General features: G+C 37.8%; 1 protein-coding gene across 1 annotated transcript; it reads right to left on the reverse strand.

Moving 5' to 3' along the window:
- Nucleotides 1-1,478: 1,478 nt before the first annotated feature.
- rgra (retinal G protein coupled receptor a) lies at nucleotides 1,479-9,623 on the reverse strand. The gene is made up of 7 exons (XM_077614204.1): nucleotides 9,391-9,623; nucleotides 9,141-9,297; nucleotides 7,989-8,110; nucleotides 5,594-5,747; nucleotides 5,404-5,521; nucleotides 2,786-2,899; nucleotides 1,479-1,650 (listed from the first exon to the last, which is right to left on the reverse strand). The coding sequence occupies exons 1-7, from the start codon at nucleotides 9,467-9,469 to the stop codon at nucleotides 1,507-1,509; spliced, it is 888 nt and encodes a 295-aa protein (XP_077470330.1). The 5' UTR covers nucleotides 9,470-9,623; the 3' UTR covers nucleotides 1,479-1,506.
- Nucleotides 9,624-15,208: the final 5,585 nt, after the last annotated feature.

Consider the following 15,208-nt stretch of genomic DNA (forward strand, 5'->3'; position numbering starts at 1 on the left):
TTGATTCTGGCAGGAGACAAACAAAAATGTGTCACCGTATGCACATTGATAGTGATTGACGAGGAATTTACAATTGTGAGGATATAATTTCAAAATATGAATTTCCCATTAATTTATCGAGCACTATAGTATTCAATCATTAAACAGACCATTTTAGCTTCTGTAGGAATGTGCATGTAATCTTACCCTGTTTACTAATCTCTAAAATGTGGCTGGGTCCTGTGAATAATAGAGGTCTTGTTTTATAGGATTAGTGCAAATTCTAAACATGGATCGAGAATGATCTTTGCCGCGTGGCCATTCCGCAACTGCATGGACTTCAAGGTCGGGGCTCATTAGGGTGCAACGTATGCTGGGTGGGTGTCATTGCGTCGTAGATGAATAATTGTGAGTACTAAATAATGGAAAGGGTTTTGGGCTTGTTTGGATTGCAAGTTCGTTGCCTGCATGTTGTTCAGTTGTCTTTAACTTCAATGTTCAATATGTGCATCTTTTCATCTTTCTTCTTTCTTTCTTTTAATGTACACTTGGTGTTGTTTCAAACTATTTTGTGTGATCTAGTTTAATGAAATCATTGTTTTTTATTTTCCAGTTCTTTTTAACCAAATAAAGTCACAAATCTGATGTTGGAAGTTACTGAACTTTCTTCATTCGCATAATTGTTGGGCCATTCTCATAATTCTGAAGAGAATAAAGAATAAAACAGAATATTATGACCACATTATGACTATTCTCACCATTAATCCTTGCAATTAAACAAGAGTAAGGTAACATTTATTTTCTGACTACTGTTACTCGGACTGTCTAGTGGGTGGTCTACAATATATTTAGTTTTTGTGTTATAAATATTCCATTAACCTTGTAAATGGCCACAACTTTAACAAATATATGTATATATTTTAATTTTCTTGTGATCTTTTCTTGGTCTGAATGACTTTTGGTCTTGGGCATGTGCGGCTATCAGAAATTGTGTCTCAGGCACAACACTAATGGAATATTACAACTATAGTATTTGTAATTTTATGAGTATAAGGTTAAATTGTACTATATAGTAAATTGTTGAGAGTAACTTTGTTTTTGGACAAATATTTAAAGATCTTAACTTATTAAAAGCGAAAGACTAATACATTTCACAACGAAAAATGTTGATTTCAAATGTTTGAAGGGATTTTTTTCTCCTTCACAGCACTAATTTCTTTTACAAATTAAAGTGTGCAATTTTACAAGATTAAAGACTTACTATGAAGGTCATACAATACTTTTGTTACGATGCACATTTCTTAATAAATACTTTGTATTTGACGTTCTAACACTTTATTCCAATGACTTTTTCTTACCAATAGGGGAAAAATTCACTATCAGAGCTCTAATATTTTGTAAGAATAAGGGCAACATGAATGCAACAACATACAACAGCACAACAACAGACGGATGACATCCACTAGTATACCTCTGTGAGAAAACCACCACAAGCGAAATGGCTGTGCAACATTTGCAACGCTAGCTTTATTTGGACTTGTTGTCAATTTGAGGCACTTCGATTTTCTCCCCGGTGAGGAACTGCCAGATGCCTCCTCGGTAGTTCTCGTTGCCCAAAGCGTACAAAAAGACGTTGAAGGTGGGGGAGGTCTTGGCCAAAATGGGGGCCATCTGAGTGGGAAGAAATAACATCAGATATAGACTTACAAAAATTGACTTCCTTCTTCTTATATTGTGACTTTTATCTCATAACGATGTGACTTTTTGTAGTCCCTTTTTTCTTTCTTTCTTTGCTTCGTTAATTGAATGTTGAAGAAGGGTTTCGGCAGCTGAAGTCGCATGAGTAAAAAAAAAAAATTTGATTGGCTGCTTTCTTGTTACTGCTGAAAGACCAATTAAGCCAAATGCTATTTTTTTACTTTTGAGAACCGATGAAAATGCTGTGGGTTGGCATCCCCTGGTCCAGGTGTTCATATCAATGATAGCCTTGTAAATCTCCCAAAAAGCATATCAAATATAAGATGAGTTGACACGATTCATTGACTAATTGACTAAAATCCATTCAAAAATGACATCTCGCAGACAAATGACTTTTGGAGCCTCCAAAATAAATACTACAACTTATCTCTTAATTTTCTCTTCATTTATATATATTTTATTAAGCAATTTTAGGAGATTATTAATATTTTTAACATGTAAAAAAGTGGACATGATTTATGAAACAGATTTTTATTAAATGTCTATTTTTTTCAAATTAGGCATGTTTCCTCCAACATCCCAAAAACAAGCATGGGAGGCTGTTGAACATTTCAAATTGTCTCTACGTATGAATTTGTCACATTTTTCCCTGCGATTGGCTGGGATAGTCGCCAACAATCCTACTACCTCGTTAGGATACGTGGCAGGGAAGATCAATGAATAAAAATGGGAAAACAGTAATTCCTTTACTTCTATTAATTTTACATTTCTGTTCAGTTTCATGTAAAAACAAAAATAAAAAACCCTGTAAAATTCTCAGATTTAAAAAAAAATCTCAAAAGCAGGTTTTAACCAATCAAAATGGGGAATTTGTTACTTCTGTTTTGCATTCAAAACAGTTGGATAATGTTAATTAGTTAATGGCTGCAGTACCACTAATTTCCAGCAAAAACGTGAAGCCTAGAATAAATACCCCTAAATAATGTTTTACAGCAGCTGATCTCTCAACTAAAACAAAGGTTTTTGGTGAGTAATCAACTATGAAAATTATTGTTTGCAACAGCCCTAATTACAAATCAAATCGTTGGTGTGTGTGTCATGTTTTTACCATCCGGAGCTTGGGTGAAACCAAGTTGGCGTTCTCCACAGCAGCGTAGAAGGCCAGGAGGCCGTATGGACCCCAGCACAGCAGCATGGTTTTAAGGGGCGTGTTGGGGTTGAACTGGACAAGGAGTACGATACAGACCAAAAAGAGTTATAACTGTCGTGTTAGAATTACCATAGTTCCTGCATACCATTATTAAGTACTTCATAAGGAAAATCTTATTGAAAGCAGTACCGACGTCGCAGTCAGATGGGGGAATAATCCAAGGTTTTAACAAGAAGCATAGAGTGCAGGATTAACCCTTGAGAATTCTTTACTTTATGCTTCTATCCAGATCCTGCCGCTAATTCATTAGCCTTACTCACTCTCACGGAATCCAACATGCCATTTATTCAACTCCCTTTTAGTGGTAATGTAAGTCTATGCATACCACGAGGGCTGGCTGAAAATGATCATATTTGAGTGCCATTGATGGAGAAAGATGCCCAAACAATTTTGACTGGGAGGACTGACGTTGATTTTTCCCCTAATGCACATGTGTCAAAGTGGCGGCCCGGGGGCCAAATCTGGCCCGACGCATCATTTTGTGTGGCCCGGGAAAGTAAATCATGAGTGCCGACTTTCTGTTTTAGGATCAAATTAAAATGAAGAGTATAGATGTATATTAAATTTCCGGATTTTCCCCCTTTTAAATCAATAATTGTAATTTTTTAATCATTTTTTTCTGTGTTTTTAGTTCAAAAATCATTTTGTAAAATCTAAAAATATATTTAAAAAAGCTAAATAAACATTGTTTTAGATCTATAAAAAAATTGAATATTCAGGGATTTCAATCCAGTTCTTTTAATCCATTTATTAAAAAAAAATCTAAATATTATATCTAAAATGGCCCAGCCCACATGAAATCAAGTTGACATTAATGTGGCCCGCAAACCAACCCGAGTTTGACACCCTTGCTCTACACCACGAGACGGCTTATCCTATAATTATTTAGATTATTTTTCTTTCCCCTCATATAGACCCATTCGAAAAAATGGGATGATAAAGAAAATGTATTTATCTGTTTGTTTCTTAACTCAATTCATGTACAATATCCTGGAAAGGTTTTATTTCTTGTTTGCTTGATTTGAATTATGAAAATCGAAACTTCCATTTTGAGTTAATATTAAATATAGGCATATACAGTACTTTCTGATATTGAGGCTGCTAAATAAAAACAAATGCATCATGCAAATATAAAACCTTTACCCTCGCATGTTTGTCTAATTAAAGTAAAAATACAATGCAGCTATTCCCATCAAGAGAATTCATTATCTGCAAATAGTGACCTCACGTAGTATAAAAAGTTAACGGTTAACTAACTTGTTTCAAGCAATCGCCATTGTCTAAATATGCATTGTCGGACCCCCCCCCCATCCCCGATGCAAGCCGAAGCACTGGGTCGTGTGTTGATCATGACCTACATAATCTGTTGCGTTACTCTCAATGAGGAGCGCATGAGGAATGTGCGTGTGCATCCCAGAGTGTGCGTTTCCCTGCAGTTTCTCCCAGTGACTAACTTCAAAGCGTGTCGGATAGGGAGGTCGCTTCTGTGGGCTGCTATGTTCCCACTTGCAATAGGATCACGTGCAAAGCCTACAGTTGCTAGGAACAATGAACCTATGCTGTATCAGGGCACTGAAAGGATATTTTTTGTTGTATTGAAATAAATTAAAATAATTTAAAAAAAACGGAAAGGATGTTTCTTTTCAATTATTTATCTGACTAAATTACCCATAAATAAATTGTATTTAAAACTAAAACTAAAATTAGACATTTATCATTTGATTGATTTAAAAAAATGATATGGATGAATAAATGAATAACTAAATACTGTACCATTTAAATTGAAAGAATTCACAGATTGAATATGATCATTTCCTGCTAGCGCATCCTGATTTGTTCATGCATTCATTCATTTTCTGAACTGCTTTATTTTCTCTATGGTCACGGGGGGTGCTGGAGCTTGTCCCAGCTGACTTTGGGCCAGAGGCGGGGGACAACCATTCATACTCAAACCCATAACTAGGGGCAATTTAGAGTGTCCAATCAGGCTAGAATGCATGTTTTTTGGAATGTGGGAGGAAACTGGAGTACTCAGAGAAAACCAACGCAAGCCCAGGGAAAACACGCAAATTCCACACAGGTGGACCGACCTGGGTTTGAATCCAGGACCCAAGAGCTGTAGGGCCGATGCGCTAACCATTCAAGCCGCCGGGCCGACCTCCTGTTTTTTTAAAAAAAGATTGCATGTATTTCATAATAAATAATCATAAATAAATACAATAAAATAGAATTAATGTGTTTCCTCCCACATCCCCAAAACAAGCATGCTAGCCTGGTTGAACACTTTAAATTGACCCATGGTCTGAGAGTGACCTGAGTGGTTGTCTGGCCGCCAATTCAGGGTGTCCCCCACCTCCTGCCCAAATTTATGATAGGCTTCAGCACCCCCCGTGACCCTAATGAGGACAAGCGATTCAGAAATTGAATGAATGAATGAATAATGAAATGTTTTAAAGGATTTTAAAATGAAATACATTCATTCATTGCCTTTCATAAAAAATCCAGATTGTCCTTACCTTGGTGCTTCCCGTCTTCTTGAATTTCTGTGCAATGGACTGGTAAGAGGACATGACAACAAACACCTGGATGGCCATGTTAAAGACGCTCATGGGAATCAAGTAGGAGACATAGTTCCTATCAAGATACACGAGGAGTTAGAAGACAACATCTATCAACCAGTCATTGTCATAAAATTGCCATCAGTACCTGTCACCCTTGCTGTAGTCCAAAGTGCAGCAGGTCCTGAGGGGCTCGTAGTCGTACTCGCCCCAGCCGATGAGAGGCATGGCGGACCAGAAGGCGGAGAAGAGCCAGATGAAGATCACCAAAGTGATGGCGCTGCTCCATTGCAGCTTAGTTCCTGGGGAACACACGCAATTGATTGTCATTTTATGAATATGCTTTAGAGTGTGCCAGCATGCTCTCACGGATATCCAGTTGGGCCAAAATTGTCTGCCAGGAATTGATGGTGATAGGTTGAGCATCTATTGCTGTCAGTCATACCTAATTAGTTAACTGGAACGCATAAGAGGGATCATGTGATTCCCATTTTGCCGATTTGAACATTTTGGGACTACCTGCACATGTTTTCTTTTTTTTAAATTCAAACAGTTTTACAATTGTTATTGGTTTATACTTTTTAAAAACTACAGTGTGTTTACCGAATTATTTATGAACAGCACTTTGTTCCAGTAATTTTTGCTCCCTCAAATGTTGTGCAATTTGCGTTGAAGTCTCTTTTCATCCATCTCAAATTTCCAGCATGCTTTGCAGTAATCTTTGGTAAAACGTGATTAATACTTTGATATTTTATTTTAGTTAGTTGCTACTTCTGTTCCAATGTACAATAAATATCAGTAGTGGCTGTGTGTTCACCACTTGTCTCAGACAGTTTGGTTGTAAAGTAATTTATCGTTTTGTAAAGTGATTAATCATTTTGTAAAATGATTTATCATTTTGTAAAGTGATTTGTCATTTTTTAAAGTGATTTATCATTTTGTACACTGTTTTATCAAAATTGGGACATATACTGACCATTTGGGATGTTTTACAGTTTACACTCATTGTACACATTTTAATAAGTGACGGTGAAAGCTATTTTTACCCAAAGTTCTCGCACCTTTGTCTGTTTTTGGAACTGGTTAATGGTGACAACAAATGTTAGTTACTAGAAATAGTTTCTGTACTTATATATAGGTGTAAACAACCTGTTTGGCAACTAGCTAAGTTACACACTTCATGTGACCATTCTGGTTGTGACATCACAACCAGTATTGATGATTATGTCTAGTATCTTTCTTGTGCTATATTAGCTGGTAGATGTAGACAGAATGGCAGAACAGTTACATGGCAACAAGGGAATAGAACGCATGCTAGCAAACTGCAAAAATATGCTGCTCAATCTAAGTGTTGATTTAGTTGGTCATCTGACTAAATTAACTACCAGGCTATCCAGTATGTTTGCGAACTCTGATTTAAAGTTAATCCTTAAATCATTCATTCATTCATTCATTTTCAACACCGCTTATCCTGGTCAGAGTCGCGGAGTGTTGGGGCCTATCACAGTTGACTTCGGGCAAAAGGTGGACTACACCCTAGACTGGTGACCAGTCAGTAATAGGGCACACAAGGAGACAGTCAACCATTCGCACTCACAATCACACCACCACCGAGCGGGAATCAATCCCATCCTAGCCCGCACCAGAGTCAGACGAGTGAACCACTACACCATCAGGTGGCTTCTCTCAAACCAATACCTTGAAATGAATTATGGCACCAATTAAATGGAGGTCTGAATTAATTGGAAATAAGGAATATAAAAGGTCCACTTTTCCGCCAAACCTCAACGTTCATGGGTATGACGCTTACCCAGCGCTATGCTACCGATGACCTTGTATTACAAATTGGGGTATAACAAAATACCAATCTGGATTAGTACATTGTATGGTTTAGCAATTATCAAATTGAAACCCATCGCAACATAAAATCAATCCACCTTTAAGAATGCTATTTGTATGAAAATCTTTTATCAATGAAAATGTAAGAAACAACCAAATTGATTCATAATTTTTATTGGTTTAAGTTAAATGGAAACAATTCTTTTAAAAGTGTACTAAATTAAATTCATATAAGGCCCACAAATGAAAATCTAATTATCATCTACAAATATTTTGTCATTGTCGAGACAATCAATACTGTATTGTATTATTAAATTTGAGTTATTTACACAACTATTTAATAGCTTTTAAAAGCTTTTTAGGAGGCATAAGCTCCATGCGTTTACCCTAATTAAATTCCATCCTCGGCGGTTGTCCAATTGCTATATGAGAAACCATTTGTGCATATACACATTTGCATCAGTACGTAATATTGACCAATTGATTGATTAATCCACTAGTAGAGAGATCCTTTGGTAGTGATTAAAACATTGACTGCCCTTGATGGCGATAGACGTCTAATCTAGTTGATGTTGGATTAGGTGTCTTCCGCTCTTAATGGCACTGAAAAAGCATTTATCAGTTGGTGTTTGTAATAATAGTATGTGTTTGTTTTACCTTGTCATAGTGACTTTATATTTGTGTTCTGGCAGAGCTGTACTCACTTGTGCAGTACTGGTGGTATCGATCCCATGCGATTGCGGCGATGAAGTGGATGCTGGCAAGAGCTGTCACGAAGCCCTGGAAGCCATGAGTCTGACATCCCTCTGAGCCATATGGCCAATACCTGTCAAGGCGGGATTGTGTGAATTAATCATTTTCAACACTTATTTTTTGTATCCTTGAGAAGGTTCAAAGCCACACACAGACGTATTCTACATTAAGAAGTGCTGCCAACTATTGAGCTCAAGTGGTGTTCAATGGGGATGTAATGATCAATTTCATGGCGATATCATATCAATGCTTTGGACAGCAAAACGATATTTGCTGATAATACAAGGTCTGCCATGATATAATGATGATGATTGTTAATATTTGTATGTAATAAAATTATTGTAATTATAATAATATGATGTACTAATGTAATAAAGGAATAATAAATAGAAAATTAAAACAATCATTCCCATCCGTGTTCAAATAACAGCTGAATGGCATTAAGCCATGATAATTTGGGCTTTCTCAATTACCTACTGTGTTAATGTACATTGATAAGTTAAAGGGCACTCCAGGTGAAGTAAACCTCAATAAATTCATTGCATCAAGTCTGGCAATTTGGAACTAATTAAAAAAAAATCTAACTATATTGACCAAGCTCCAGTTTCCTCCAACATCCCCAAAACATTCATGGTACTCTGGATAAACACTTTAAATTTGTCCCTTGAGGTGAGCGTGAATGGTTGTCCGTCTCATTGTGTCCTGCGATTGGCTGGCCACCCATTCAGGGTGTCCATGCCCGGTTGCCATAGTTGGCTGGGGTAGGCTCCAGCAGGCCCCGCAACCACTGTAAGGATAAGCAGTACGGAAATTGAATGTATGAACATTACATACCTTCATTTCTCTATCCGAAATTCACATTTATTTTAATTTAATAGATACATAAATACAGCGATTGGTGGGCCACCGATTCAGGGTGACTCCTGCCTGGTGCCCATTGTTACCTGGGATAGAGTCCGACACCCCCTTATGCGGATAAGCGATTGGGAAAATGAATGACTGAATTAAATACATAAATGGATACAGTGAAATGATCTATATGTACGCATGTATAAAAAGTTAAAGGGACCTCTGCAGATTGTGATGGGAATTGTGTGACTCACCTGAGGAAGCTGGAGAACGCCGCAATTGTGGCGTTCATGGAAATGCCCATGTCAGCCATGGCTAAACTGAAGACGAGGAAATTGCTGGGGGTCCTCAGCTCCCTCACTTTGAGGAAAGCGGCGATGGTGACCGCGTTCAGGAAGAAGCCCATCATACCTTTAAGACGGAGGATGAAGACAGTCAGTCATGGATGGGTCTAATAATAAACGTCTAAAGGAATGGATGCCCGGCACGCGCATGTAGACTCACCCTCGACCAGCAAACATGATCCCAGTGAGAAGACATCAAACTCGGAGAAGCCCTCCGGTAAAGGATAAGACGAGACCATCCTCGGAGCTGATCTGTTGTCCACCGAACGTACACACCCACCAAAAAAAAAGCAAACACGCACACGCTCGCCTTCTCTCTGTCCGCCTGTTTACGCAGGGTCTCCGCCTGATTGGAGGACGCGGGCTTTTAAAGGGCCATTTCACGTGAAAAGCATGGAAAGCCAGTAGCGCCCAATCCGCGCAGGAATGTCTTAACACCGCGCGACTAAAGCGTATTTGCCCTCAATTAGTTACACAACGAGCCTTTTGTGTGCGTGCGTGCGCGCGCACGTGCGTGGGAGGCAGATGATGGTGATGAGGACGACATCTACATGCGCACAACAGGTGTCCGCTAAACGCATTAGTGATGAAGACAGTAAAATGTTGAGAATTTCCTTCTCATCCTCCAGCAATGTACTTAAACATATACATAAATCTACGCTCCAGCCCCCCCTTCACTTTGATCAGTGATGAATTCCACATGTGAATGTACACAAACCAGATGAAAAGATGGGTAAATTTATCTACTTGAACTTGTACATTGTATATGAAATGGTAGCTCTGATATTGGAGATATTTACTCTCACTATTCCTCAGAGATTTTTTTTCAATTCATCAGGGAAGGCTTTCATGCTCATAATCTCATTCCACAGTATTTCAAATGAGCCACAAGGCCACGAGGAAACTTGTATGTTTTTTTAATTTGTTCCCTTTTATTAATTTGTTCATTCATTTTCTATACCGCTTATCCCCACGACAGTTACGGAGGGTGCTAGAGCCTAGCCTAGCCAATTTTGGGCAGCAGGCAGGGGGAACCCCGAATTGGAGGCTAGCCGATCGCAGACCACAAAGAGATGGACAACCATTCATGCACACACACATAACTACAGCCAATTTAGAGTGTTCGACCAACCTACCCTGCATGTTTTTGGGATGTGGGAGTAAACTGGCCAAAGATGAATCAGGGAGTGCATGCTCTAATTTTATTTAATGGAGGATTATCTTTCAATGGCACTTTCAAGCTTGACATCATCTTAGTTCGGGATGCTTATTTTGTGCTCCTGTATGTTCTCCTTTGAGCGCAACCAGGGCGGAAATCAGCACTAATTGAGACCATTTAATTGGACCATATAAGAGCCAGTAAAATAAAAACAATCGCTTAAAAGACTAAATCTAATTCAAAATGTATCATGAGATCTTGTTTAACACTCACTCTTCACAAGAAATGTCACCTGTTTTCACAAAGATTTACACCTTTAATGTGACAAACTTAAAGACCAACACACACACACGCTCACACACTTTTTTTGGTTACTGGTAGCAATGCATTTACCAATCATGATTATAATCATAATGGCAACCTTTTCTAATATTTTGCAACCCCAATGGCAATCAAAGTATATGATGCCATGGCTATTACTGAGTCAATAACCTGCAAATGTGCACACACGTAAGGTTTGTTAAACCTCATGGTGTCACTCACATTAGTTGCAACCGACATTGGTGCTTTCGTTTCATATCATAGAATTGAACAAAACAAAGATGTTTTTTTTACAACACCTAAATACAAAATTTTAAATTGATAGACAGATAGACCAAACTCAATGAATAGCTTGAAATTGTAAAAACTAGATTGCCCGGAGACAACAACACACAAGCCCGATGAGAACATGCCAACTCGACACAGTAGGGACCCCCAAATCCAAAACTGTTAGGTCAAAATGATAACTACTCATTCCCCGCCTTAATGTTTTTTATTTTTATTTTTTTATTTAAACTATTGAGATGACTTGCCACTATTCTGTTTTGCTGGAAACTCTAGTGCGCTTACTGAAGTGACTTCTTTAGGATTTTCTGGTAAAGGCTAAAATTAATGCTTTTATCAATCGCGGTACGTCCTTAAGCAAGTAATTTAGCCCCACAGCAACATACACCATCATGTCACAACACTGGTGTCGTGTTCTCTTTTAAACACTGCTTTCAACACACATCAAGAACATACAATCATTTTTTTTTCATTTTCTGAAACACTTTATCCTCACAAGGATCACGCGGGGTGCTGGAGCCTATCGCAGCTGACCTAGGGCACGAAGCGGGGGGACACCCTGAACTGGTGGCCAGCCAATCGCAGATCAAGAATATATATATATATATATATATATATGTATATGTATATATATATATGTGTATGTACATATATATATATATATATATATATATATATATATATATATGTATATATATATATGTGTATGTATATATATATATATATATATATATATATATATATATATATATATATATATATATATATATATATATATATATATATATGCCGTATTTTCATGACTATATGGCACACTTAAAAGTCTTAAATTTTCTCCAAAATAGACAGGGCGCCTTATAATCCACTGCGCTTTGTATATGGACCAATACTAAAATTGTAATCACGATAAAATAAAATAAATCAGTCGATAGGGTACTACTACGGCAAGCAGCCCCCGACTCTACTATAGATATATTGAACCGCATAAGCTCTGGCAACTACGGCAAGCAGCCCCAGAATGCTGAGATAAATAAAACGGCGTTGCATTTCGGTTGATCGAGCACATTAATTCTATGTTCGTCGTCATTCCCAGTGGAAGTTTCAACTGTGGTCCGAGCTTTCAGGAAGGCAGAAATTACTGACTCGATTAATGACGACTTTGATGAGATGCCCACCTGTTCAACATGAGTTATTATGCTAGTGTTGTGTCACGAAAATACTAATACTTTAACCTCGGAGAAAATAAAAAAAAACCTGTTGTTTATTCATGTTGGGAGTGAATGGAGTTGTCAGGAAGCTGATTTGTAATCTATTAATAAAGTTTGCCTGAACTATCTGACTGTTTTGTTGACATTCTCTTTCGCGCAGCACCATCTAGTGGGTGCGCCTTTAAATGTGATGCGTCTTGTGTGTCTGTCAAATACAGAAATAGCACTCATTACTGACACTGCGCCTTTAAATGTGATGCGCCATATAGTTGTGAAAATACGGTAATCAATTTAAACTGGATTTTAGGCTTACTCTGGTTACCATTGTATGACATTTATAATTGTAATATGATGTTAAACATTACAGTGGGCAGCGGTTAGTGCGTCAGCCTCATAGTTCTGGGATTGAGGGTTCAATACCAGGTGGATCCTCACTGTGTGGAGTTCTCCTTGGGTTTGTGTGCGTTTTCTATGGGTACTTCAGTTTCCTCACACATCCCCAAAAACAATGCAGGGTAGCCTGGTTCAACACTCTAAATTGTCTCTAGGTATGAGTCTGAGTGTGAATGGTTGTCCGTTTCCTTGTACCCTGCGATTGGCTGGCCAACCATTCAGGGTGTCCCCTGCCTGGTGCCCACAGTTAGCTGGGATTGGCTCCAGCAACCCCCACGACCCTAGTAAAGATACGCGGTTTGGAAAATGAATGTATGAACATTACAGTGGGCTTTTTGCAATTTAACAATTTAAGAAAGCCGTTAATAATGTTTTACGAATGTATCAATCTTTTGCTCTTGAGCCACCAAAAAATTTAACTCCATGCGAGAATTCTGAAAATTGAAATGAGCATTCTTTTCAGGAATGTTTTTTTTTCACTTTGTGTTACAAAGTTTGTAGTCATGATCAAAAATAACACCAAGCTGTCGACTCCAGTGACCACTTTCTCCAAAATTTTTGGTGCAGTTTACCGGAAAACTAAACTCCAAACATTGACTGACGATGTAAAACAGGCACAATTCTTTAAAAAACACGTAATATGCGCAGACCGAACACGTGGTAATGATTAGCAATCTGACAAGTTGCTTCAAAGTTTCACCTTCCAAGTTAAGAACATTATGAGGCTTAAGACGATCGTGGCAAGTGTGAAAAAAGACCATTCAATACAGCCGCCATGCCCGATTTGACCTTCTGTGTGGATTTATCATGTTGGGTTGTAGCGACAACGTCATTATTGGAACAACCCTGACATTGTGTGCACTCGGTCTCGGGATTATAAGATCAGGAATGTTGTGAAATGTGCTTGTATTGTAGGTGAGGGCACTTTTGTTTCTATTTGTCGACGTCACTAATTTCAATCTAAAAGGTCTTATTATTTACCCAAAAATTGATCAGCGGATTTCTCGCGTAATATTCTAAATAGGGCTGCCACTGATTTTATAATCGATAGACTCATATATGAATCACATGTATATTTATGGTCCTGTCGACTAGACATTTTAGCTGGAACTGTGCTTTGGAACCAAAAAGTTATGCGCTACAAAATGTTGGATAACTGTATGAATATTATGTAAATTTGCAACTGTCATTCTTTCCCAAAGCAAAGACAGATGTTTGCAAATATTTTATTTCTGTCAAACACAAAAGTACCCATTTGCTTTTGAAGATCACAGAAATAAGAGAATAATTACATTCCCCCATTTTGCAAACCAAAAATAAAGATCACATTTTGAGGAACTTGGTATTGGTCTTGACCACCAAAATTCTTGGTCTTGTCTCAGGCTTGGACTGACTGGTATACTTTAAACTTGGGTTTTTATGTGAAAGCCAGGACTTCAACTTCAATAATGTGGTTTAACAAAAACACTTGGTAAAAAACAAACTGATCCGTTATTATTATTTTTTTTTTACCAACTTACAAACAAAAAATAATTTTTAAAATTATTTTTATGGTTGTCTCTACTGATTTGCTTGTGTTAGTGTTGTCTTCTTGTCGGTTCTGATCTCAGGAAAATCTTGGCCTCGAATGTGTGCTCATGACTTTGAGTAATCTGATACATCATACGTACAGTAAGTATTTTTTTACTTATTCGTTGGAAAGACACGTTTTTCACCTCGGTAGAATGACATTGCATCGAACTCAACTGTACTACAATGATTTGTATCCAGCAAATAAGATTAAAGACTTTCAATATATGGAATGTTGGAGTTTTTCTCAAGAGGTAATTGCTCAAGAGGCTTAGAGGCTCATTTGCAGTAGTAACACGACACATAGTACTTACTCACAGGGATTTATGTACGAATAAGGTGGAGTAAAACTTTAATACGAGTGTAGATTATGGATTAATATGAGTTATTAATGTCGGGGTTTTGTTCAATATCCTACCCTAGCTTAACTCATTGGCTGATATTGACAGCGATAGGCGCCCAATCCATTGAAAACGGCAGAGGCTTGTAGCAAACATTCAGTCCGAGTTCCTATGGATTAAACGTATTTCACCGTCATTTACAGCCAACGAGGTAAATAAGGTAATTGATGACTTGGCAAATTCACAAGCTTGAAGGTTTTAGGAGTACAAAGTTCAGGTGCTGCAAATAGAGACAAACGTTTCATATTAGGAAGGTCTTTGCAGCAGCTACAACAAGCCGGGATTGTTGCCAAATGGGTGACTGAGTTCATACTATATCTAGTTTTCTTTTACTCACTGGCTACTCATTTAAAAAGTGTTGCCAAATTTTGTTGTCTTGCACTGAGAGCAGGAGCACTAATGCTCTTGCAGATGATACGTAATTCATCGCTCCCTAAAAATAGAATCATTGAGATTTTTAAACGGGACAGTGATACTTCTACGTACAAATTCGTCTACGAATATTCAGGTTTCTAAAAGCCTCGACAGGAACCATTTCGTCCAAGTTACAAAACGTCAAATGAAACCAAACATTCCCGATATGTAAATACACTTTCTGCATCATACATTTTATAAAATAGAAATATGACTGTATATCAGACA

This window comes from Stigmatopora argus, chromosome 11, assembly GCF_051989625.1.
Source record: "Stigmatopora argus isolate UIUO_Sarg chromosome 11, RoL_Sarg_1.0, whole genome shotgun sequence".
In the NCBI taxonomy this organism is placed as follows: Eukaryota; Metazoa; Chordata; class Actinopteri; order Syngnathiformes; family Syngnathidae; genus Stigmatopora; species Stigmatopora argus.

Excerpts from the sequence above, each read along its gene's own strand:
- rgra (XM_077614204.1), bottom strand. The coding sequence starts at position 9,469 with ATGGTCTCGTCTTATCCTTTACCGGAGGGCTTCTCCGAGTTTGATGTC. Across the intron at positions 5,748-7,988 it reads ATACCACCAGTACTGCACAA|GAACTAAGCTGCAATGGAGC; the intron begins GTGAGTACAGCT and ends TGTGTTCCCCAG. Across the intron at positions 2,900-5,403 it reads AGAAGACGGGAAGCACCAAG|TTCAACCCCAACACGCCCCT; the intron begins GTAAGGACAATC and ends CTCCTTGTCCAG.